General features: G+C 48.7%; 1 protein-coding gene and 1 long non-coding RNA gene across 6 annotated transcripts in view; one reads left to right on the top strand and one right to left on the bottom strand.

Moving 5' to 3' along the window:
- WDFY2 (WD repeat and FYVE domain containing 2) overlaps window positions 1-8,108 on the top strand; it is a 93,862-nt gene extending 85,754 nt beyond the window's left edge. For 2 of the 3 annotated variants that reach the window (XM_038761997.1, XM_038761996.1), the window contains exons 9-12: window positions 227-328; window positions 1,362-1,492; window positions 4,417-4,525; window positions 6,484-8,108. In XM_038761997.1, coding sequence (XP_038617925.1) covers window positions 227-328; window positions 1,362-1,492; window positions 4,417-4,525; window positions 6,484-6,513 — 372 coding nt within the window. In that variant the 3' untranslated portion in view covers window positions 6,514-8,108. Of the gene's footprint in view, window positions 1-226; window positions 329-985; window positions 1,111-1,361; window positions 1,493-4,416; window positions 4,526-6,483 lie in introns of those variants that run through there. The other variant, XM_038761998.1, reaches the window with a different exon arrangement.
- A 4,850-nt stretch (window positions 8,109-12,958) lies between these two features.
- LOC119941652 lies at window positions 12,959-22,270 on the bottom strand. 3 transcript variants are annotated; one of them, XR_005455244.1, is made up of 6 exons: window positions 22,054-22,270; window positions 20,626-20,717; window positions 18,243-18,401; window positions 17,690-17,800; window positions 14,185-14,306; window positions 12,959-13,068 (listed from the first exon to the last, which is right to left on the bottom strand). It is a non-coding gene; the product is annotated as an uncharacterized LOC119941652 (long non-coding RNA). The 3 variants fall into 3 exon arrangements; XR_005455245.1 differs by lacking the exon at window positions 22,054-22,270 and having other exon boundaries at window positions 17,690-17,830; window positions 20,626-21,206; XR_005455243.1 differs by lacking the exon at window positions 22,054-22,270 and having other exon boundaries at window positions 20,626-21,206.
- Between the last annotated feature and the right edge of the window lie 2,374 nt (window positions 22,271-24,644).

The following is a 24,644-nucleotide window of genomic DNA, read 5'->3' as shown; positions in this document are numbered from 1 at the left end:
TAATTGTGATATCTGTTAAGTACTTGCTGCGTGCCAAGTACTGTACTAAGCCCTGGGGTAGATATAGGATCATCTGGACAGACACAGTCTCTGTCCCACATTGGGCTCTCAGTTTAAGCGGGAGGAAAGAGCAGGTATCTTAACCCCATTTTACAGATGAGGAATCCAGGTCTGCCTGCCGTTGGCCTCTTCCGGTTTAACCCCTTGCCTGTTTTGTGTTTGTTAGACCCCCGAGTGGCAGGACAGCGATTCCTGTCAAAAGTGTGACCAGCCTTTCTTCTGGAACTTCAAGCAGATGTGGGACAGCAAGAAAATTGGGCTGCGACAGGTTGGTAGTAGGGCTGCGTCTCGAGGAGCGGGCTAGTCTGTTAGCGGGTTTTGAGAAGTGGGCTCAAAGTGCCAGACCCTGCTGCCAGGCCTGTAGCTGGGACCTCTGCCCAGTCACCCTTCACCCTGCTCGGGGACCCTGACAGGCAGCCAGATACAAGATCTTCGGCATGGCCTAGTGGCTAGCGTACGGGCATGGGAGTCAGAGGGACCTGGGTTCTAATCCCAGCTCCACCGCTTATCTGCTGTGAGACCTTGGGCAAGTCACTTCACTTCTCTCTGCCTCAGTTACCTCATCTGCAAAATGGGGATTAAGACTGAGCCTCATGTGGGACAAGGTCTGTCTCCAACCTGATTAACTTATATCCACCCCAGCGCTTAGAACAATGCTTAACACAAAGTAAGCACTTAAACACTATATATATAGTGTATATACACTATATATATGTATATATATACACTTACCAGATCAGACACAGTCCTTGTCTCCCATGGGGCTCACAGTCTAGGAGGGAAAACAGGACTTGAATCCCCATTTTACAGATGAGGAAACTGGGGCACAGAGAAGTTGAGTGACTTATCTGACAGCAGGCAAGCAGCAGAGCAGAGATTAGACCCCAGGCTGCTCTGACTCCCAAGCCCGTGCTCTCTCCGCTAGGCTCTGCTGTTCCTTCCAACGCCTTCAGAGGTTCGACGACAGGCTGCGAGCTTAGCAAGGACTTGGCCAAGTCACAAGTCCTGACGAGGAAGCAGCTAGCACCGGTCTGCACAGTCATCATCAAGGTGACCTCAGTCTTCCCTTCTGTGGCCCCGAGCTCCAGGCTAGCTCCGAACAGGCGTCCTGCCAGGACAGTCGTCTGCCTGTAGCACATGCATGGACATACAGGCTTGCACACACTTCTGCTGCAGGATCAGCCCATTATCTCTCTCTCTCTCTCGTCTGTCTCTCTCTGTCTGTCTCTCTCGTGTCTCGGGAGGTCGAGGGCCGGGCGCGGTGCCCGGGCTGAGCCTCGCTCTCCTGTCTCCATTTCCAGCACCACTGCCGCAAGTGTGGGCAGGCCGTGTGCGGCAAGTGCAGTTCCCGGCGCTCCTCCATCCCCCTGATGGGCTTCGAGTTCGACGTGAGGGTGTGTGACAGCTGCTATGACTCCATCACCGAAGAAGAGTAAGTATGAGGGCTGGTTCCCCCACCTCCTCTCCGCCGGGGTCACCGAGTCAAATGGTGTGGCCCTGGCCGGGGGGACTGGGCAACCCGGCAGCCGCAGGGAAGGGAGACGCAATGGGCGATGATGTCGGTCTGGTGGCAGGGGGCTCAGGAGTCTGTGGGCGCGTATACAGGCAGGGGTAGTGTTTGGCCCTCCTTCGCCTTTGAGCAATCTGTGAACCACACCCAGTGTGATGACATAGAAGGGAAAAAGAGGAAAATTCTTGAAGAAAGTGATCTCTCTCCAGATTCCCCGGGGCCAGGGATTGGATACTTAAAGATAAACCCGTGTGTGGTGCCATGTGCCCCCTGAGGGAAGGAGTGGGTCTCCATGGCACCAGTCTCCTCCGATGGGCAGGGCCGCTCCTCGCCTCCTTGTTGTTTTTCAGGGAGATGTCGAGCTCAGCCTTATGCTTGCTTTTCGGCTGCTTGGTGATTCTCCCTGTTGTCTCCTTTGGGTGGGACCCTTCTCCCTTTCTGGCAAAATCATCCTTTTGACATGGGCCCGTGGCCTGCTCCCAGTGGAATTTGGACCCCCAGACTCTCAAATAAGCAGCGTATTATTGGCCTTGTTCATCTTCCTGTCTTGTAGACCATCCCAGAGGTGATACCATCAAGGGTTCGTGCAGTTCCTTTTAAAGAGTACAAGTCCCCTCACTGTTATTATCCCTTCAGGATATACCTGTGAGTTAGATGGGGCCAGAAATGATGATCAGTCGGGAAACTGAGGTACACCAAGGTTAAACAACTTGGCCAAGGCTTCCTGTCTATTGCCAGGGATATGATTTGAACCCAGACCTTACAGCTCAAATCCCAGTGCCCTGTCCGTTAGACAACTGTGCCTCTTGCTATTGTCAGCCGGCTAAAAGCCACGACGGCGGGCAAAGCGGCCCCTGCAGAACAGTTCTGTTTCTCAGCAACTAGCCGAGGATTCCCTTTTTCCACTTCTGATTTCCACCCCAAAGCACCTAGTTCAGTTCCGTGCTCCCAGGTGCTGCTCAAGAAACATTTTGGCGTCGGTCTCCACCATTCTCTCTTCCTGTCCTTCACCTTAGTCAGGCCAACCTCTGCTTGGTCACTTTGCAAAAGGCGCCCCTCAGCAGCCAGAGGGAGCGGGGGAGACCCCCAGCCATGACCCATGTCTTCCCCTCAGTCCGAAATGCCACCGGAACTCAGAAACAGCCCATCGGGCACCTAAATGGAATCCACTTGGGAAGCTCCACAGGCATGGCCCGGGTTTTAGGGAGCTGTCGAACGGCGACTGAATTCAGATTTCCCCTCTCCATCCCAGGCCAGAGGGAGCCCGAGCAAAAGAACTCAATTATCATTATTAAAAGTAGTAGTATTATGAAGACTTCCTCCTCATTTTAAAAGACTAATCTATTTGTAACTCCCCGTATTTTTTTTATGGTATTTGTTCGGCGCTTACTGTTTGCTAAGCACTGGGATGGATACAGATAACCAGGTCAGTCACCTGCCCCTAGCCCTGTCCCATATACAGCTCACAATCTTAATCCCCACTGTACAGATGAGAGAACTGAGGCCCAGTGAAGTGAAATGACTTGCCCAAGGTAACACTACTGCCACGAGGTAGAGCTGGAATTAGAACCCAGGCCTTCTGATTCCCAGGCTTATGCTGTATCCATTAGGCCACACTGCTTCTCGAGAGCTATATCTTGCCTCTTCTGAAATTTTCAAGGGAATTCAAGATGAATCCACCCACCCACTTCTGTTCTGTCCCGCGCCCCCGAACTCACGAAGCCAAGCCAGGGGACGTCCAGAAGCCATTCCCCAGAAGATTTTCTTTGGGCTCACCCTCGCTCCCAGGCCCCAGAGATTAGGGCATCAGCGCCATAAATGCAGTCCATTTTGACACCCAAATGATGGCATTTATTAAGCGCTTACTATGTGCAAAGCACTGTTCTGTGCAGGGTCTTTGTGGGTTAATAAATGCCATGCATTTTTAAAAACAAACCTCCTATTTGATGTTTTCACACTGTTGGGGAAGAACTACCCTAAGGTTTTCCCAAAAGAGAGTCCCGCTAATGGGTCCTTGTGCTGGACACAGACTCCAGCACAAGGAGTGTCCTGGCAATTCATTCAGTTGTATTTATTGAGCACTTACTGTGTGCAGAGCACTGTACTAAGCACTTAAAATAATAATAATGGCATTTATTAAGCGCTTACTATGTGCAAAGCACTTTCTAAGCGCTGGGGAGGTTACAAGATGATCAGGTTGTCCCGTTGGGGGCTCATAGTCTTTAATCCCCATTTTCCAGATGAGGGAACTGAGGCCCAGAAAAGTGAAGTGACTTGCCCAGAGTCACACAGCTGACAATTGGCGGAGCTGGGATTTGAACCCAGAACCTCTGACTTCAAAGCCCATGCTCTTTCATCCCCTCTACCTCCACTGCCTTTCTCTGTTAGGTCTGTCCTATTTCTTCTCTTCCTGCGATTCATAGTAAATATACCCAATCCCTGTAAGAGCTTAGTACAGAGCTCTTCACACAGTAAATGCTCAATAAATCTGATTGAATGAATGCTCGGGGGCCTTTGGACAGAGTTGCAGCTTTCTACCCGGGACACAGAGCCCAGAAACAAATGAGATGTTCGATTCCTAAATGTCATCAGCCTCATCAGAGCCCCCAAACCCTTCAGGGAGACCTCGTGTCAATCTTTCCCCCCTGGGAGAGTGGTTTAGAAGATATTTCTACTCTTCCCGGGTTAACACAAACGACCCCCGACAACAGGTTCCGTTTGGCTGTCGTTGTTATGGGAAGGCCAAGGGTTAACTGTCTGGGCGCGTCCTCCTGGCCGAGATTGCAGGGTGTGGACGCTCTGCTGCAGCCAAACTGCGTCCCACCCCAGGCTGTTTTTCTCCGCAGGCGGGCCCCCACAGCCACTTTCCACGACAGTAAACACAATATCGTGCATGTGCATTTTGACGCAACCCGAGGGTGGTTATTGACTTCTGGAACGGACAAGGTTATTAAGGTAGGAGACCATTTTAGGTCTGCCGGTCGCTGCTTCCCGTCTTCCTTTCCCGCCCTCGTGGGCTACCGTTAAAGTGTCACTCTGCCAGACGAGAGGAGTAGGTGCAAGACTGTGGAACGAAGAACTAAATGTGCCTAATCTAAGCTACATCTTTGTGCACACACATCTTCCCACCCCTCCAAAAGCTCCAGGGGTCACCCATCCCTCTCCACGCTGGTCAAGCAGAATGCCCGTGCCGTCTGTTGGCTTTAAGACAGCCAATTAGCTTTCTCCCCCTACTTACCCTCATTCTCTCCCACTCCAAAGCAGTCCACATATTATGCTCCTCTAAAACCAACCTACTCACCATGCCTTGCCTTTGTTTCCCGCTGTTGACCTGTTGCTCACGCCCTCCTATCTGGGGCTGCCTCCCCCTTCACAGAGGGCAGACAACTGCTCTCCCCACCTTCAAAGCACTACTAAAATTACATCTCCTCCAGGAAGCTTTCCCTGTCTAATCTCTCATCTCCCCTCCCTATTTTCCCTCCCTACTGTGTCACCTCTGCACTACCCCCACAGTACTTAAAAATGTGCGTATCCTCATACTCTGTTCCTTCCTCCAACCTGTAAATATACCGTAATGACTGTCTCTCCTGCTAAACCGCAACCTCCTTGAGGGCCAGAATCATGTCTACTAAGTTTACTGTACTCTCCCCTGCGCTTAACACAGTGGTCTTCCCAGAGTAAGTGCTCAATAGATACTATTGATTTGACTGAATAATAATAATAATAATAATACTGGTATTTGTTAAGTGCTTCCTATGTGCCAAGCACTGTTCTAAGTGCTGGGGGTGGTGGTTACAAAGTGGTTGGGTTGGACGTTGTCCCTGTCCCATATGGGGCTCCCAGTTCTAATCCCCATTTTGCAGATGAGGTAACTGAGGCACGGAGACTGTGAGCCCACTTTTGGGTAGGGACTGTCTCTATATGTTGCCAATTTGTACTTCCCAAGCGCTTAGTACAGTGCTCTGCACATAGTAAGTGCTCAATAAATACGATTGATGATGATGGTGCAGTGACTTGCCAAAGGTCACACAGAGAAGCAGCGTGGCTCAGTGGAAAGAGCACGGGCTTTGGAGTTAGCGGTCATGGGTTCGAATCCCAACTCCGCCACATGTCTGCCGTGTGACCTGGGGCAAGTCACTTAACTTCTCTGAGCCTCAGTGACCTCATCTGGAAAATGGGGATTAAGACTGTGAGCCCCACGTGGGACAACTTGATCACCTTGTATCCCCCCCAGCGCTTAGAACAGTGCTCTGCACATAGTAAGCGCTGAACTAATGCCATCATTATAGCAGACGTGTGGCAGAGCCAGGATTAAAACCCTTGTCCTCTGACTCCCGGGCCGTGCTCTTTCCATTCGGCCACACTGCTTCTCATTAAACTAGCCCACGGAAATGGGGAGGATGTGGGGGTGAGTGAGGGGTGATCTTTTTTGTTCTTGGGCTTTTTACCCCGTTGTCTTGGAGTCCCACCCTAGGGGGTGGCCCCCTCCCAAGTTTTCCCATGCCTGGCCATCCTGCTGAGAATCGTTTCTGGCAGATGCAGAGAGACCGGCTTCCAGACCTCCTCTTCATCCCGAGCCTGAGGGGAGAGAGTGCATGTTTATTCTTTTTCCTCTTTCCCTTGCCTTTCTCCCCATCTCCCGCCCAATCCAGTATTCTCTCTCCCTCCCACAGTCTGCAGGCCCTGTCCCACTGGGGCTATCCTCTCACCTCCTTGCCCCGTGGGTGGCAACCCGGCCCATTTGGGCTCCTGCCCTCTGCTCTCAGATGATCCCTGAGCCCGGCAGGGCCGGGGCTTCTTCTTGCCATCAGTGAGTTGGTGGTTCTGTCGTACTGAGGAAGTTTCCCTGGCTGGAGCAAGTCACCATCTGCAGTGTCTCTCCCCCCACCCCCTTTTTTTGTTTTTCTTTGCAGCTGTGGGACATGACACCAGTAGTGTCCTGATGATGCCAACTTGAATCCAGAAGGCAGTATCTTCTGAGGACACGGTTGTTGGAACCAGAACCACGTCGCCGCACAAGCCGGAAGTGAGGCCGAGCGGGTGGCAGGGGAAGGGAAGGACTGAACGGTCCAGGGTGGCTTTCAAGTCATTTGGCGCTTGCAGAGAGACTCTATTTCAGCCTGTTGATGCATTAGCAAAAGGAGGTATTTTTTTAACAAATGATTTGTACGATCTGGCCATGTGATGTTGTTTTGGGTTGGTTTGAGGAATTCATTTTTGTATTTCAGTACTCTTATACTTGCTGCTCTGTGTGTGTGTGTGTGTGTATGTGTGTATCTATATGTATCGGGGAGTAATTGGGAAAACTTTTTGGTTACTTTTTCTTTTCTTACAAAACAATTTTTGCCTTTTCTCCGCCTCATCATATATACTGCGTCAGGTGATAATTAGGGTCTCTTTCTTGTCCTGTCTCCAACCCCAACCTGTTCTTTAGAGGGTGCTAGCTAAAATACGTATCCTGCTGCTTTTATGTCCTCCTCAGTGGAGAGATTTTGAGCATTGCCCGGGGAGAGTTGAGCATTGCCCGACTTCTTAAAGGATCTGCCAACGTTCCTTTTTCCCGTCCAGCCACTTGCGCACTTGTTCTGCCTGTTTGGATCGTGCTGATGGACCGTTTTTCTCTGCCTTAATTCCCCCCACCGGTTTGAATGGCTCGGCAGTCATCTGCTCCATGGAAATAGTGTTTTTTACAGCCCAGCAATGAGGCTTTCATGAACCGACCCACATGAACTTGGAGTGATTTTTTACCTTTCTTTTACCAGCAATTTGACCCTCCAGTTGTGTATTTTCTTCCCCTTCAAACTTCTGAATTCTAACCCGTTCTTTGCCCGGAGAGATTTTTAACTCCCTCCCTGCCTCCCAACCATATTTCTCACCCTGTTTGCCCAATTCCTTTTCATTCTTTGCTCAAACTGCGAGTCACGTGCATTTTAAAATTACTTTGTGAATTTTATCGTAGCTTCTGGTGTGATCGCATTATGTCTGACGACAGTAGCTAACGAATGGCATCTGGCATGTTGCTGTCTTGTCGGGTATGGTTTCAACTAAATCAATCAATCGTATTGAGCACTTACTGTGTGCAGAGCACTGTACTAAGTGCTTAAAAAACATTGACCTAAAATAATTTTCAAAGAACTCAGAATGACCTAGGTTAATTTTGGAAGACAGAATTCTGCCACACTTACTGTCTGAAAGGTCTCATCGTCTTCATACCCATTTCTTGTCATTTCCAACCACATTGCTGTCCCCAGTTTGGGAAGGGAAGGAGAGGGAATATAGAGGCTCCAGGATTCATGAAACCGACCAGACTAGCTGGGACAGCACCTCCTCTGGAAACTAGTGACCGACTCGATCGTGACAACTTGCTTCCCCGTTGTCTCTTAGAAGTGTTTTTTAGCTGACCTTTCCAGGCCACCTAGGATTTGTTTGAGTTTGGGCACTCTTGGCAGAATTGTTGGCTATTTTTTTATAGTGTTTGTTACGTGCTTACTATGTGCTGGGCGCTGTACTAAGTGCTGGGGTAGATACAAGCAAATCAGGTGGACACAGTCCATGTCCCCCATGGGGCTCACAGTCTTAATCCCTATTTTACAGATGGGGTAACCGAGGCCCAGAGAAGTTAAGAGACTCACCCAAGGTCTCACAACAGACAAGTAGCGGCGTCAGGATTAGGACCCAGGTTCTTCTGGCTCCGAGGCCCCCCGTGCTCTATCCACTAGATCACGCTGTTTTGGCTTAAATCTTCCCGGAGACTTTTTCTTCAAAACAAGTCATTGCTCAAGGGGCTAGTTAGTGTCCAGTCCACTTGGAAGCCCCCTTTCTTGAGTAACTCGGGAAAGGGTCAGTGCCGACCCTTTCAGCATCTTACCCCAAGTGAGGGAGGAATAGTCTTCTTTCTAAAATCAAAAGCTTCCATAGAAGCCAGCAAACTTTTTTTCACTGTTCTTGCCACTTCTGATGCCGACACTTACGTGCCTCATTGTTAATTTTTGCTAGAACTATTAATTTGGCAACGGGAAAGAGAGGTCTATCTGAATGTCATTTCGTCTTGCCTCACATCTCTAAAAATCACCTGGAGGGTTTGAAGATATCCAGACCTCTGTTCCGTGATATACCTCGCACAAAGCCATAATTCCCAAACAGTAGTCTCGGAGTGGGCTCTTTGTTCCTAGGGTCTGTTGTCTTCCTCCAGAGGAGCCGAGAGTTGAGTTGGCAGGACCTTCCCGTGAGAGTGCCGCTAAACTCTAGGATAGGCATCTCTACAAAAACTTCATTTCTCTCCTATAACTGGTTACCAGAGGGAAGCAGTCTGTCAGCAAAATGGCCAGAGATTGGCAACGGTCGAGCCCATTCAAAGTGGACTGAAGCCGTATTTGACGTGTGGTCCTGCTCTGGAAACATGGAAGCTAGGCTCACGGTGTTCTGTCACTTCTTTCTTGGCCAGACTAGGTGACTATATAGGTACTTGGCTTTTTTGTACATTGTTTTTCATAAAGGGATGGATGCCTTTAATGCTTTCCTGCATTTGTGTGTGTCTGTGTGTGTGTGTGTGTGTGTGTGTGTGTGACTTTTTTGGGTTTTTTTGCCCTTTGTAGTTTGGAGAGAAGGAAACGGTTGCTTGAGCTAGGTTCCTCCCAAGAATGTTATAGAAGAGGAAATGGTGGGGGGATGGCGGGAGTGTGTTTGTGTGTGGGGGTGATGTCTCTGGCTTCCTGATCATTTGGCAGAGCTGCTGAATTTATTTTGGGGGTTTCTGGTCTTTCCCGCCAGACTGCCTGTGCAGACTTTTGCCCTCTCAGCATGATAAACGTTCACCTGCTTAAACCAGTCGCCACCTGGTGCCCCGAGTCTCCTTCTGGCAGGGCAGAATCACCATCCTGAAGCATCTTGGATGCTTCTTTTAGACTGTGAGCCCACTGTTGGGTAGGGACTGTCTCTATATGTTGCCAACTTGTACTTCCCAAGCGCTTAGTACAGTGCTCTGCACACGGTAAGCGCTCAATAAATACGATTGATGATGATCTTGGGCAAGCAGGCTCAGATTGCAGAAAGTGAACAACCTGCATCATTTTTGTGAGACCTTGTAAAGCGATAACACCTCTCTCGTTGAGCCTTGATTTTTGTAAAACTGTCCAAAAATCTAGGCGGGTCTGGGAGAGATCGCCTGTCTTCAGAATCTCCCTGCTGTCGGCCAATCCTGCCCTCTCCTAAGCCACCCCACTCCAGTAAAAAGCAGCACGTCCCGCGGTACGGCAGATGACGACAGGGTCTCCTAGGTTATCATTGTTACTATTGTTGTATTTGTTAGCACTTAACTGTGTGTTAAGCACCGTGCTAAGCGCTGAGGTACATGCAAGTTAATGAGGTCAGACCCAGTCCCTGTCCCACATTGGACTCACTAAGATAGTTTGTTGGGGAAAGGATCTTCTCTCTTGTCTTACTGCATTTGAGCAGCTCACTTTGGTCTGTATTCTGTCTTTCTTTCTTTCCTTGTCTCGGTACACTTACGTTCCTGTTCACCAGCATGTATGTTCTGAGGTAGAGGACGTGAAAGTAGTCTGCAAACCGTGTTTCTAACTTTGACGCTGACTTTACAAATTTTTTTTGGTTTTGTCTTGCTTGTGGGATCCAGTGCTTGAACTGAATGTTTTTTTCCTATTTTCCAAAAATGATTTCTGTCTTTACCATTAGCATTAATGAACCCTGCTGCTCGAGTTCTAGGAAAGGTTAAGGACGCCTTCCCAAACTGAAGCGAGTTTAACTGTCATAGGCCATTCTCTCACCGTTATGCCGGTGGAATCGGCCAGTTCGTTAACGAAGGGGTGTCCATGTTTAGGGAGAGGAGGTGTGGAAGTAGAAAAGCCACAGCCTCGGGGATGACTATAGATGGGTCTCCGGTGCCCTACCGAGAGAGTGTCTTCCATTTAGCAGCATCGGGTCATGCTGGGAGACGTTGAAATGAGTACAGTGCTAAGTGCTTAGTACAGTGCTCTGCACCCAGTAAGCGCTCAATAAATACGATTGAATGAATGAATGAAATGAGGAAAAGGCAGGCGAGTGAGCAGGAAGTCGGGAGGTGTTTCCAGACAGCAGCTACATCACCGGCCTTGCTTTCAGAGAACATACAGGTGAGCAAATGGTGCTTGCTTCTAATCGCTGTTCTGCCTTTTGATCTTTCACAGTGAATTTGATGCGCCCCGATCAGACCCAAGTACCTGGAGACTTGGGCCCATTGGGGCATACGGTAAGCGCTCAATAGATACCATTGATTGATTGGGTGATGCAACCAATACTTGGCCCTGCAGTGAAGTTTGCAGAGCACTAAGTCTGGATCTGAAAGCCATTTAGGACAGGATCCAGGGAGGCTCTCTTTTAAGTGTCCAGCACCCAAGCCCATACCGCTCTCTGCTTTGGGCGAACCAAGGACGGAATTTACTTTGAGGAGTGTCAGACTTGGTTTTCCACCTTTGAAACTGAATCCAGGCCTGAAAGTAAGAACAAAGCCCTTGTCAACCCACTTCAGTGGGTGTTTGCTTTTTAAAAACAAAAAAAACGACAACAAAAAACCCCCTCTAACCTTCCCTTCCTCAAGAGAGTCCTCAGCAATTATTTTACATGAATATGCTCTCCACCAGTCTGGCACAAAATTATTCTGCGTCCTTGGCATGTGGCCGCCAGATCGGATTAGATCAAACAAATGGGTGCTTGTGATAGGCGGACAAGAATACCTTTGTCCTTTATCGCCGAGTGACAACCGGCCCTTGGTCAATGCCCAAATGGATTTCAGGCTGCAAACCTTGAGGGTGAAGGTGGCAGTTACTCTCGGTACTTTCTCATAAATCGATACCTCAATGATCCACCTTTATTTTTAATGGTATTTATTAAGCGCTTACTAAGCACAGGGGCAGATACAAGCTAATCAGGGTGGGCACAGTCCCTGTCCAACATGGGGCTCACAAGTCTTAACCCCCATTTTACAGATTGTGAGTTGAAGTCAAACATATTTGGAGAATGGTAACGGGGAGATGCTAAGCCGGAACAAGGCCCTGTAGTTTAAGGGTTAGAGCGAAAGCAGCAGCTGAGAGAGGTGGTGCCCCTTCCTACCATTTTAGCTCATCCAGAAGGGAGCCGGGCTTTGGCCAGGATGCTTCACTTACAACTCTTCTGGAAGAGTTCAAGGTATGGACCAAAACACTTGTGTTTTCCTTTTAACAGTTGCACTTTTTAACTGTGTGTGTTGTGTAACTTGTGTGGCATGTTTCGCGACCTTCTGTATTGCCATTTTGTAAAAGAGAAATGCATTCTTGAAGTGTAAAAGAAAAAAATACGAATGGACAAACTGGAGATGGGCTGCAGTGCATGTCTTCCCCCCGACGCCCGGGCTGCTGTGCTGTCATGACAAGCTGCCGTTTCTCATTGTGTTGTGGGGAGGAGGATCGAGTGGGTGAGGTGGAACCAGGCCCGGTGCTGGCCAGCGGACAGAGGAAGGGTCCCCCCAGCCTGTGGGAGTACGGGCTTGTTTTGGGGGAGAAGAGGGGGGCGGGGGCAGATGCCCAGTCACTAAACAATCCCCAAAAGTGTGAAAATGGTGCTGATTGCTGCAGGGTTCTCCTTCCACATCCTTTACCTCGGTCCAGGTACTCCAAAGTGTAAGCTTAGCTGCCTAACAGTGGAATAACGGTAATGAGGGGCCGCCCCTTCATCTCTGAAAAATAAAACCCTGTGAGAACTTTTCCACAGGATTGTCAGACCATACGTCCGTGTCTGTGTTCTCTTCGACCAACTGGGCTGTGGAGCCGTTTATGTAGCACTCTTAACCGTGGCTAAAAATCCTGCGAACGGTGGCCTCCATTTTACAGGTAAGGAAAACAGCGTAATTTATCCGGAGTCACAGTGTGGATTCAAATCCAGTCAACTCAGTGGCATTTATTGAGCTCTTACTGTGGGCAGAGCCCTGTGCTAAGCTAAGCATTGGGGAAAGTACAATTCAACGGAGTTGGTAGATTTAATTTCTTCCCACAAGGAGCTTCCAGTCTACAAGGAATTTGGTACTTTGGCAGGTACCCACTGGGAGGTCAGCGACGGTTGTCAGGGAAGCTCCCCTTTGTTTGGGCAACTGTCCGGTGTTTCCTAGTCTTTGGGAGGGAGAGTCATGGAGACAGAAAGGGCTGGGAGAGGCAACAGCAGCAAAGAAAGGTGCCACGGAAGATAGCAGCAGCTTCATGGAGGAGGCAGGGACTGGGGCTGGTTTGAAGTGAGGATCCCACCTCCTTGGTTCTGGCTGCTGTCCACAGAGAGTTGAGTCTTTGTCGTGCTTAGATTAGCCCCCAGCACAGCCTTTTTCTGCCCGCCCCCCCCCCCCCCCCCCCCCCGCCACCTACCCTATTAAGTCTATTAAATCCCTGAGCCAGGTGGTCCAAAGCGTCCATGAATTTCTCCTCTTCATTCGGCCTGGAGTCCCTTCTGGCCAAAGGTAAGCGAAGAGACGGGCTTCCACTCTGCAGGGGGCAAGAAGGAGGGAGGCTCGGACAGCCGGTGGGGGTCGGGGGGGCCGCCCAGAATGGCTCCCATGGCCTGCTGGGATGGGGGAGAACCCTTCCCCTCCCTCAGCATTTCATTCATTCAATCGTATTTATTGAACACTTTTGCGTGCGGAGCACTGTACTATGCGCTTACTAAGCTCTGTACTAAGCTCAGCATCTGCCCAACAAAGAGAGGAGCAGTGTCCTTCCTCCCCCTCCGCACCCCACCCCAACACACACACACACACACACACACACACACACACACAAGCAGCAGCGTGGCTCAGTGGAAAGAGCACGGGCTTTGGAGTCAGAGGTCATGGGTTCGAATCCCGACTCCGCCACGTCTGCTGTGTGACCTTGGGCAAGTCACTTAACTTCTCTGAGCCTCAGTTACCTCATCTGTAAAATGGGGATTAAGATTGTGAACCCCACATGGGACAACCTGATCACTTTGTATCCCCCCCAGAGCTTAAAACAGTGCTTTGCACATAGTAAGCGCTTAACAAATGCCAACATTATTGTTATTATTATTACACACCCACGCTGAAATGAGCAGCCATTTCACTGGCCCAAAGCGCATACTGTGGCGGGTCAGCCCCTCTCAGGGGGCCCACAGCACTTCAAGCCCCTTGGGAGCTGGCCCAATGTGAGGCAGGCCCGGGGGCAAAGTGAGCTTCTAAAATTCCGTCTAATCTGACTCTCCTGGATCTAGCCCTGCAAATAGATACCGCACCAAAAACTATGTTTACAACAGGGAACGATGGGTATCATTTATATTTTTTATGGTATTTGTTATGCACTTACTATGTGCCGGGCACTGTACTAAGCACTGCGGTAGATATAAATTAATCAGGTTGTTCACCGTCTTAATCCCCGTCCTGCAGATGAGGGAACTGAGGCACAGAGAAGTGAAACAACTTGCCCAAGGACACCCAGCAACCAAGTGGCGAAGGCAGGATTAGAACCCAGCTCCTTATACCTCCCAGACCCTGGGCTCTAACCACTGGACCAGGCTGCTTCTCTATCGCTGGGTTTACCAAACACTAGTCTCCTTTTTGCTCAGTGAAGACCCGGAGATCGCAGATTGACCTTGGAAGAAGAGGTTGGGGTGCGGGGGCTTCTCTCCCTTGGGGAATAAGCAGCAGCTCCAGCCTCCCCTGCGGGGTGAGCAGGCGGCCACCATGGGAAATGGTAGGTTTAGGCCCCATGCCCTGAGGAGGTTTAATGTGTTTTTGGTTTTTTCTTGTTTTTCTTTTTAATTTAGTCCACAGCAGGTTTGAGGATTTGAGAGAGGGGAGGAAGAGAGAACAGAGTGGAGAGAAGAGTGAGGTGGGAGGAGAAAGAAGCAACAGGGCAGAAGAAGCAAGGCATTTAAGAAGGGAGAAGCTACAGGAGAGAAAAAGAGTGAAAAGCAAGAGGAGGAGATGTAGAGGAGAGCAAGAGGGAAGAAAGAGAACAGTGGAAAGGAGCTCAAGAGGGAGGAGGACCAATTGAGAAGAGAGCAGGAGGGAAGGGAGAGAGAAGCAAGAGAACAGGAGAAGGGAAGAAGGAATGAGAAAATAGTGAAGAGGAAAGTGAGAGAAAGAGGTGATCAGGGAGAGGGGAAAGATGAGAACCAAGTGGAGAAGGAAGCAAAAAGTGGGAGAGAGAGAAGAGAAGTGAAGAAAAGAGAAAGCAGAAGGGAGAGGGTAGAAGCCAGGGAGAGATGAGGAGGGAGAGAAGAGAACCAAAGTGGAGAGGGGAAGGAGAAGTGGGAGGGGAGAGAGTGAGGAGAGAACAGCAGGAAGGAAGGAAGCGATGAGTGAAGGGGAAGAAGGAGAAGGAGTGAAGCAAAAGAATAAAGTGGAGAGAAGAGAACAGGAGCAAAGTGAGGGGAGAGAAGACAGGTGAAAAGAGGGGAGAAGCAAGAGAACAAAATGGGAAGCGAGAGGAAGAGGTCAGAGACAAAAGAGTCAATGGAAAAAGAGAAAGGAGTAGCAAGAGAAACGATGGGGAGAGGAGTGAGAAGCAGAGAGGGAAGGGAGAAGTGGGAGAAGGGAAGTGAAGGGAGAGAGAAGACAAGTAAGAAACAAGGGAGAGAAGAGAACCGAGGGGAGGGGAGAAGGAGAAAGGGGGAGAAGCAAGAGAACAGAGTGAGGAGGAAAGCAACTGGAAGGAAATAAGGTGGAGAGAGTGAGGAGAGAAGAGGAGGGAAACAAAAAGGGAAGAAACAGGAGGGAGAAAAGGAGTGAAGCAAGGGAGAGAGAAGAAATGGGAAGAGGAAAAAGGAGCAAGAGGGAGGAGAGAAAAGAGCAAAAGATAAAAATGGGAGTCACAGAAGGGAAAAAGGGAGAGAAGAGAGAAATGACAGAGGAAGGGAAGAGGGCCACAATAGCAAAGCAGGGGAGAAGTGGGAGAGGTGAGGAACAAGAGAGCAGAACCAAAAGGGAGATGGGAGAGGGAAACAAGAAGTGAAAGAGAAGAGAGAAATAATGGCAGGAGAGGGCAGTGAGGGAGAGAAGCTAGAGAGAACAGAGTGGAGAGGAGAGAAGAGGAAAGCGCGTAGTGAGAGGAGAGCAACATGGGGGAAGGAAGTGAGGTGGGAAAAATGCAATGGAAAGAGATAAGTGAGAGAAGTGTGCAGGAGCAAAGCAAGAGAAGAGGAAAGTGAGTGAGCAGGGAGAGGAAATACAGGTGAGAAATGAGCGCAGAAGCAGCAACAGAGAGATGAGAGGAGCAAATGGATAAGAGAGGAGAGAGAAGAGGTGGAAAGCGAGATGGGGAGAAGAGAACCGAGTAGTGAAAAGTGAAGGAAGAAAAGTAACAGGAGCAGGAAGTTACAGTAGGAAAAGTGAAGGGGAGAGCAAAGAGGAGAGGGAAGCAATAGGAAGTAGGTACACATGGGAGAGATGAGAACTAAGTGCAGAGGGAAGAGGAGACACAATAGAGTAGGAGGGAAGTAATCAAGAAGTTAGTGACTGGGGAGAGAGAACCAAGAGAGCAGGAGAAGCAAAGGGGGAAGGGCAGAAGGAGTAACAGAAGCAAGAGAGAACAAAGTGGAGGGGGGAGAGCAATAGAAAGGAGAGAAGAAAAAGAGGAAAGAGAAGAGAGCAGGAATGAAGCAACAGGAGGAAAGTAAGCAAAAAGCGAGTGAGAAGAGAACTAAGTGGAGAGGGAAGAAGAGGGAGGAATGAGAAGCAAGCAAGAAATGTGGAGAGGAGAACAAAAGGTAAGAGGAGAGCTGGAACAAAAGAGGAGAGGGAAGGAAGTGAAAGAAAAGAGGAGAATGCAGGAGCATAGCAAGTGAGAGGAAAAGATTAGAGAGATGAGAAGCAAGACAGCAAAAGAGAACCAAGTGGAGAGGGAAGGGAAAAGTGAAAGGCAAGAGAGGCAACATGAGGTGAAAGTAGCAAGAAGTGACAGAAGAGGGTGGAGAGAGAAGCAAGAGAAAAAGTGGGGAGGCGAGAGATAAGAGAACCAAATGGAGAGGTAAGTAAGGAGGAGAGGGAGGGGGGAAGAGTGCAGGAGTGAAGCAAGAGAAAAAGAAATGACAGGAGGGAAGTATGTGAGGGGAGAGAAGCAACAAAGGAGAGTGCAGAAGTGAAGTGAGAAGAGAGTTGAGAAAGAAGAGAAGGGAAAGGAAGAGAATAAACTGGAGAAGGGAGAGAAGCAAGAGAACAAAATGGAGAGAAGGGAAGGAAGAGAAAACCAAGGGGAGAGGAGTGAGAGGGAGGAGAGAAAAAAAGGGCACCAACAGGAGGGAAGCAGGTAAGAAGCATCAAGGGAGAAATGAGGGGAGAGAGAAATGGGAGAACAAAATGGAGAGGAGAGTGCAGGAAGTGGTGAGAAGCGAGGGAGAGAAAAGAGAACCAAACTGAGGGAAGCAAGGAGAGAAGCAAGAGAAAAAAGTGGACAGGAAAGAAACGAGAAGCAAAGAGGAAAGCAATAGTGGGGGTGGGGGGAGAGAAGTGAAAAGAGGAGAAAGGAGAGAAGCAAGAAAGAAAGGGGAGAGAAGAGTACGGGAGTGAAGCAAGAACAAAGAGGCAAGTGAGAGACAAGATAGCAGAAGAAGTGAGGGAGAGATAGGAGAACTCAATGGCAAGGGAGATGAGAAGGGGGAGGGAAGAGAAGCAAAAGGAAACAATGGGGGAAGGAGGGAAGTAACAGGAGGAAAATTAGAGGGGAGAGAAGCAAGAGGGCCTAGAGAAGAGAGCAGGAATGAAGCAAGAGAAGAGGGAAAAGCAAATGGGAACTAAAATGAGAGGGAAAGGTAAGCAAAAGAGTAGAAGAAGCAAAGTAGGGAGAAGCAATGAGGAAAGAAAGAACAGGATCAAAGAAAGAGAAGGGAGGAAAGGAAGAATTGAGAAGGAGATGGACTAAAAAGAGAAGTAAAGGAGAAGTGTGAGGAATGAGGAAGTGAGGGAGTGAGGAAGGGGCAAGAAGAGAGACGCATGAGAAGAAGCCAGAAGTAGATGTGAGGGAGAGGAGAGAAAACGGGGGTGGCGGGGTGGGGGAAGCTATGCCAAGAAAAGTGAGACGAGTGAGAAAAGGAGGACGGAGGGGAAGAGCTAGGAGAGGAGACAGAAGGGAGAGGCTGCAAGAGTGGGAGGAGTACCTGGGCCTCCTGGCCAGGGCGGGCACATCGAAGACGAGTGGAGGTGGTGCCATCTGAGCCAGTGTGGGGGGCCGGGGCTGGGGGTTGGCCACCGCACTGTCCACACACATCCTGAAGGAGAGACAGAGCCGAGACGGGAGACTGGAGGGAAGGAAAAACACCCAGCAGAGGCAGCTGATGTCATCACTCGGTTCGTCACGTGGAAACAGGTTCTCCTCTACCTGTCTCAGCTGGAGGTACCTGCAAATCTCCTCAGCACAACCAAAGCCAATGTGAGCACATGAGATGTGTGCTTGGGGCAAAAAAAAAAACCCCCCCCACACACACACAAAAAAGAAACAAACCCCCAAAAAACCATGGCAAAATTCCTTCATGTAAAATGCCCCAACCTTCACCTGTAAGGTTGTCGTGGCCAGGAAATGTATCTGCCTGTATTGCCCTCTCCCAAGTGCTCAGTACAGTGCTCTGCACACAGTAAGCACTCAATATGACTGATTGACTTCACTCTCCCCCAAAGTCTACAACTCACTGAAGTTCAAAATGCCCCACTCACCCAGAGTATTTGAAGAAAAACTCTTCTCCAGTCCCTCTTCTCTGAGTGCTCCCTTTCACCCGGCAGCCTGCATTGGTGATGTACCAGAAACACCAAGGTATTGGGCTTTCGGAGCTACGCAGTTCAATGTCCTCCGGAGGGGCCTCAGATGGCCGTCATCTGCAATGAGGGAAATGACTGGTTACAAAAAAATGCCAATTGGCCATCTCCAGGGCAGCTCAAGCTCCGGGAAGAGGACAGAGAGGCCTCTTAGGAAGCTTCATTGTTCCCGGGGAGCCGGGCCTTGCTTCCCACTTGGCTCAGCTCAGCTCCGTCCCCGTTAAGTTTCCCCAGTGTGGGGGCCCAAGCAGGGCTGCTCTGGGCTGCCTTTGGCTTCTGGCAGTGAAGAGAAGCAGCGTTGCTCAGTGGAAAGAGCCCGGGCTTTGGAGTCAGACGTCATGGGTTCAAATCCCTGCTCCGCCAACTGTCAGCTGTGTGACTTTGGGCAAGTCACTTAACTTCTCTGGGCCTCAGTTACTTCATCTGTAAAATGGGGATTAAGATTGTAAGCCCCCCGTGGGACAACCTGATCACCTTGTAACCTCCCCAGCGCTTAGAACAGTGCTTGGCACATAGTAAGCACTTAAATACCAACATTATTATTATTATTATTATTATTATTATTATTATTATTATTATTATCATTATGAGGGTGGGGCCTGCTCCCAGAAGCAGGGTGGCTTAGTGAAAAAAGCCCGGGCCTGGGACTCCGAGGAGCAAAAAATGTTTGCTTCTGCCCGGCCTGACTCCTTCATCACCCCTACTTCATCTGGGCCCATGGACCACAGCAAATTTATGTGGCAGTTCTAAAGACCACGGGGATCAAAAATAAGTCCATATATTATTTTCATTCTAACCAATGAGAACTAGAATAGATTGCTGCCACCATCCACAGGTTTCCATTTTCATTACATCTAATGAGGCTCAGTAAACCATTATACTAGTGCCTGCTGTACGATGAACCACATTATAAAGGAGAAGACAAGCAGGGAAAAACAACATCAATGAGCTCGAGGAGGGGTTGAATGCATCCACGGATAATAGCCATTCCAGACCTCTCTGAGGGGAAGAACTGGGGAGGGTCATCCTAGCCTTGTATTTAGGTCCTCAGCAAGGCCGCTATAAACGGCGTTGCTCCGAGCAGTCTCTGATGCCGCCGTCGGGCTGGATATTCCACCGGCCTGACTCGGAATACTACAGATTCAATAGCAGGTCTAATGGATAACGTGTCTGGAGCACTGTGCCACGTGCTTGGAGACATGTTCTCCGCTCGCAAGTAGCAATCAATCAGTCGTATTTACTGAGCGCTTACTGTGTGCAGAGCACTGTACTAAGCGCTTGGAAAGTACAAATTGACAACATATAGAGACAGTCCCTACCCAACAGTGGGCTCACAGTCTAAAAGGGGGAGACAGAGAACAAAACCAAACATACAAAATAAAACAAATAGAATAGATATGTACAAGTAAAATAGAGTAATGAATATGTACAAACATGTATACATATATACAGGTGCTGTGGGGAAGGGAAGGAGGTAAGATAGGGGGATGGAGAGGGGGAGAGAAAGGAAGGGGCTCAAGTAGCAGTATGGGAAGAGCCTGACCCCGGGAGTCAGAGGACCTGGGTTCTAATCCCCACTCCGCCACTGGTCTGCCGTGCGACCTTGAGCAAGTCTCAACTTCTCTGGGCCTCTGTTCCCTCATCTGTCAAATGGGGATTAAATCCCACTTCCTCCTAAACTGTGCACCCCATGTGGGACAAAGACGGTCAGATCAGATTATCTCTTATCCACCCCAGTGCTTATAACAGTGCTTGGCACAAAGAAAAGCACTTAACAAGTACCATTGTTATTAAGGATCTTATAGTCTAGATGGGGAGGCAGACATTAAAATAAATTGTGGCTAGGAACGTTAGGTCTGTGGGGCAGAGGATGGGGTGAATAGCAAGTGCTTAAAGGGCGTAGATCCAAGAACATAAGTGACACAGAAGGGAGAGGGAACTGGGGAGCCAAGGGCTTAGGGAGGGAAGGCTCTTGGAGGAGATACGATTTTTAATTAGACTTTGAAGGTGAGAGGAGTGGTGGTCTGTTACATAAGAAAAGGGAGGAAGTCCCAGGCCTGAGGGCGGTCATGGGCACGGGGACAGCGGCAAGGCACGGAGATAAATCTCAAAGCTCATTGTGGGCAGGGAGTGTGTCTACTGTTGGATTGTACTCTCTCCAGCGTGTAGTACAGTGCACTGCACACAGTAAGCACTCAATAGATACGATTGAATGAATTAATGGAATACAAACATGTACATGCAAGCAAATGAGTTATATTGTACTTATAACTTGTAAGCTTACCAGAACGTTGAGATTTTGCTTCTCCGTGAATTTTTCAGCAAACTCTGAGATTCCCTTCGATTGGGCAAATCCACAGAATGCACAAAGCTAGCCTTTAAAAACACACACACACAGAACAATAAAAAAAAAAACCATGAAAAAATGTCCAGGTGGCACTACAAAACTATTCCAGTAGTTTGTGCTTTTCTCTTTCACTTCAGCCCATGTTCTGTTTAGAAGTAAATTCCCTTTCCAGTGAATTAAGCAAAATCCTCTGTTCCAAGCCCAACATCCCTGCTCATCATTTGAGTAACACTGAGCTAGTCACTGTAAAATGGTGCCAAGCCAAACCAAGAAGAAGGACTTTTTATATTATTTTGAAAATCATTCTCGCCTTTTTTTTTTTTCAATGGGGCTTGTCAAGTGATTACTATACGCCAAGCGCTGTACTAAGCGCTAGGAAATATACAAGATAATCAGGTTGGACACGGACACTGTCCCACAGAGGCATCACAATTTACGTATGAGGGAATAGGATTAAATCCCCATTTTATGGGGAAGGAAACTGAGGCTCAGGGAAATCAAGTGAATTGTCCAGGGTCCCTCAGCAGACAAGTGGCAGAGCCAGGATTATATTAATGTCTGGGTGACCCTCTAGACTGCAAGCTTGACGTGGGCAGGGAATGTGTCTTGTCTGTGCTTATGGCGTGCAGCAGGGAGAGTGGGGAGAAGTGGACAGATTGGGGCTCCCCAAGACTACATCTCCCCCAGGCCTTCTGCCTCTTCTCCCCAAGACATTTGTGGGCTGCTTCCTTCCCCCCAAAACTGCTCCCGAGGGCTGCCAGGGTCACTCATCACCCCCCTGGCCAGACCCGAGACCCCCTCCACAATGTGCAGAGAGACCCCTATTCCCTTGTGGGGGTGTGCCCCAGCCCCGAGCCCCGAGGGCCAGGGCAGAAGGACAACCAGGCTACTGGGTGCAAAGGGGGCAGGGCTCCTGAGGGAAGCAGATATTTACTGGTCATCTGCCTCGCTCAGTAACCGCACGCTGAACCAGCTTTAGTCGAGGACAAATGAGCCTCCTCCAGCCTCCATTTATAATAATAATAATAGCGTTGGTATTTGTTAAGCTCTGGGGGAGATAAAAGGTCATCAGGTTGTCCCACGTGGGGCTCTCTGATTTAATCCCCGTTTTCCAGATGAGGTAACTGAGGCCCAGAGAAGTTAAGTGACGTGCCCAAGGTCACACAGCTGAGCCCTCCAACACCCTCCCCCAGACTGCAAAGTTTGCGGAGGGGAGAAAGGAGAAGAGGGTTATAGCATGGGGCCCAAATAGCTCACAGAAAGAGGCTGGGTGAGGGAAGAGCCAACTGTCCTCTCTCGGGATGCTCAACCCCTCCTGGCCGGGCCCTTGGGGCTGCTGCTGCTACAGCTCCAGGTCCAACTTACCGGCAGCCTCCAGTTCCAGCTCCGGCTCGACCTGCCGTCTCCGGCTCCAGGTCCGGCTCCTGCCCCTCTTGGCTGGGCCAGGAAGCTTCTCCGAGGACACAAACGGATGCTGTGCCCAGTGGGCCTTGTGCTCACTTCTTCCACCCCAGTGTTTCTCGGGATGGTTCCCTTTCATTCATTCATTCATTCAATCGTATTTACTGAGCGCAGAGCACTGGACTAAGCACTTGGGAAGTACAAGTTGGTAACACAGAGAGACAGACCCTACCCAACAACAGCCTCACAGTCTAGAAGGCATACTACCCTAATGTCTTCCCCTTGATAATACAGAGTAAAAATTTCCATTTTTGTGAATTTGTCTGAAGACCTTAAAATATTTGCTCTAGCGTGTAATCTCAAATTAATTGGTCTTTGGAGTTTTTTCTAACTCAAACTGACCTTCTTAGAGCATCCTAGCCTCTTCTTTTCACATGTATTGTCAACAGTCCTTGTGTTTCCCCCTGCACTCCAACCTGGGAATCAGAGGACCTAGGTTCCAATTCCAGCTCCGCCACATGACCTTGGGTAAGTCACTTAACTTCTCTGTGCCTCAATTCCCTCATCTGCAGAATAGAGATTCAATACCTGTTCTCCTATTTAGACTGTGGGCCCATATGGAAGCTGGTTATCTTAGTACAGTGCTTAGTGCTGTACCAAGTGCTGTCCAGTGCTTAGTGCGGCACATAGTAAGCGCTTAACACAAACCACAATTATTAGTACATCTACCAACAGTTAAATTGCTCTCTCCCGGGTGCTTAGTACAGTGCTCTAAACACAGTAAGTACTCAATAAATACTATTGATTGATAAAGCACTGACATAGGCTACACATAGCGTCCTAACAGGAACGACGCAGACAGCACAATTTGGAAATGCCGCTAGAAAAGAGCGAACCTGCTGGACTGCCATGCAGAATAATAATGTTCTCCTTGTGAATAGCATTGGTTTCCCTGGCAGGGGTTGGTTGGCAGCAATGGATTTTATACAGCCATCAGCATTTGATCTATTCTGCTTTCATAGCAACCAATGAATGCCTTGGGGCACACATAAAAAACCCAGATACAGGTTTCTCTTTCCTTAAGAATCTACAGAACAATGACTTCAGGGAATAGTTTCCTGGGGAATGCAGCCTCTGTGACTGATGAAAATGATGAGGGAGTGGGGAGGAGGGAGAGGGAGAAAGAGAGAAAAAGGAAAGAGGAGAGAGAGGGAAGAGGAGAGGGGAAAATGAAGGGGCGAAATGGAGCAAGAGGACAGAGGACAAAAGGAAAAAAAGACAAGAAAGGGGGAGGGGAGAGGGGAAAAAAGGAGAAGCGGGGGGAGAGAGAGAGACAAAGACTATCATTCCGCATTGGGAAACATGACCTGAAAAAGACAGTTAATGTGGTTACTGCACTGCCACTGAATCCAGTGGTTCTTCAGTTCAGGAGACTGAATTGGTATGCATATAAAACAGCCCTACTGACCATCTAAGTAAATCAGGTAAATGACATTTATTTTCACAAGTTGGGAATTTTTTCACTAGCCCTTCCCAGGTTTACTTTCAAAACAAGCAGCATTATTATCCTGAAAGAAGAGTACATTATCCATTCACAACCATTTTAATGTATATTAAAAATTACTTGATTTATTTAAGGCTCAGCCAAATTTCTCTGTGTCTCTGAACCACCAGTTCAATGCTCACTAATCTGGCTGATGAGGCATTTTACTATTAGCATAAAATAACAATAGCAGCAATAATATGACCACGATAAACTTTCTAGATAATGAGCCTCAGGGGTTCCTGGATAGGCGTTCCTTAATCTGAACATGTTTTCACCTGAAATTAGCTCAGCCATACTTAAAAATGCAAACAGTACAGTTTAGGCAAATGTTCGTACAAGAGAAGGGACCGTTATTGTGGTGCTTGGTCAAACGAGAGCTCACTGAATTGATGAGTGCATACATAAAAGAGTGCACACAGCACTGCAAACCTTAGCACTGCAAACACTTAGAAATCAGGGATGCTTTTCTTTTAAAAGAAAGAGAGAGAGTGTTTCTTAACTAGGCCAGATGTTTTAAATAAAAAGGTCTGCTCCGATTTTTTTTTCACTGTCTCCCCTATAAGAGTGTAAACTCTTAGTAGGCAGGGAATGTGTCACTACATTAGTCTGGACTTCTCAAGCATCTAGTACAGTGCATCACATCAAGTGAATGCTTAATAAATGCTGCTGCTACTAATCAAAGGTATTTATTGAGCGCATACTGTTTGCAGAGCACTGTACTAAGCTCTTGGAAAAGTACAATACAGTAAGTAGACAAAATCTCTGCCCACAAGCAGCTTAATACCTCTGCTATTACTTCTACCAGCACTACCACCACCAAAGGATCGAGTTTTAGGGAATACGGTATGGATATTTTGGGGTGAGGGGGAGGCAGTAGTGCTGGCATATGGAGACTTCTGAGGCTAATTATCATTTCACTGTAATCTCATATGTAATCTCATAATTAACACCATACATAACCAAGCCCATACCTCTTCAAAGCTGACAAATGCTCAAAAGGGGCCGTGGC

The sequence above is a fragment of the Tachyglossus aculeatus genome, chromosome 20, assembly GCF_015852505.1.
Source record: "Tachyglossus aculeatus isolate mTacAcu1 chromosome 20, mTacAcu1.pri, whole genome shotgun sequence".
Lineage (NCBI taxonomy): Eukaryota > Metazoa > Chordata > Mammalia > Monotremata > Tachyglossidae > Tachyglossus > Tachyglossus aculeatus.
This window is presented reverse-complemented; position numbering and strand designations above follow the sequence as displayed.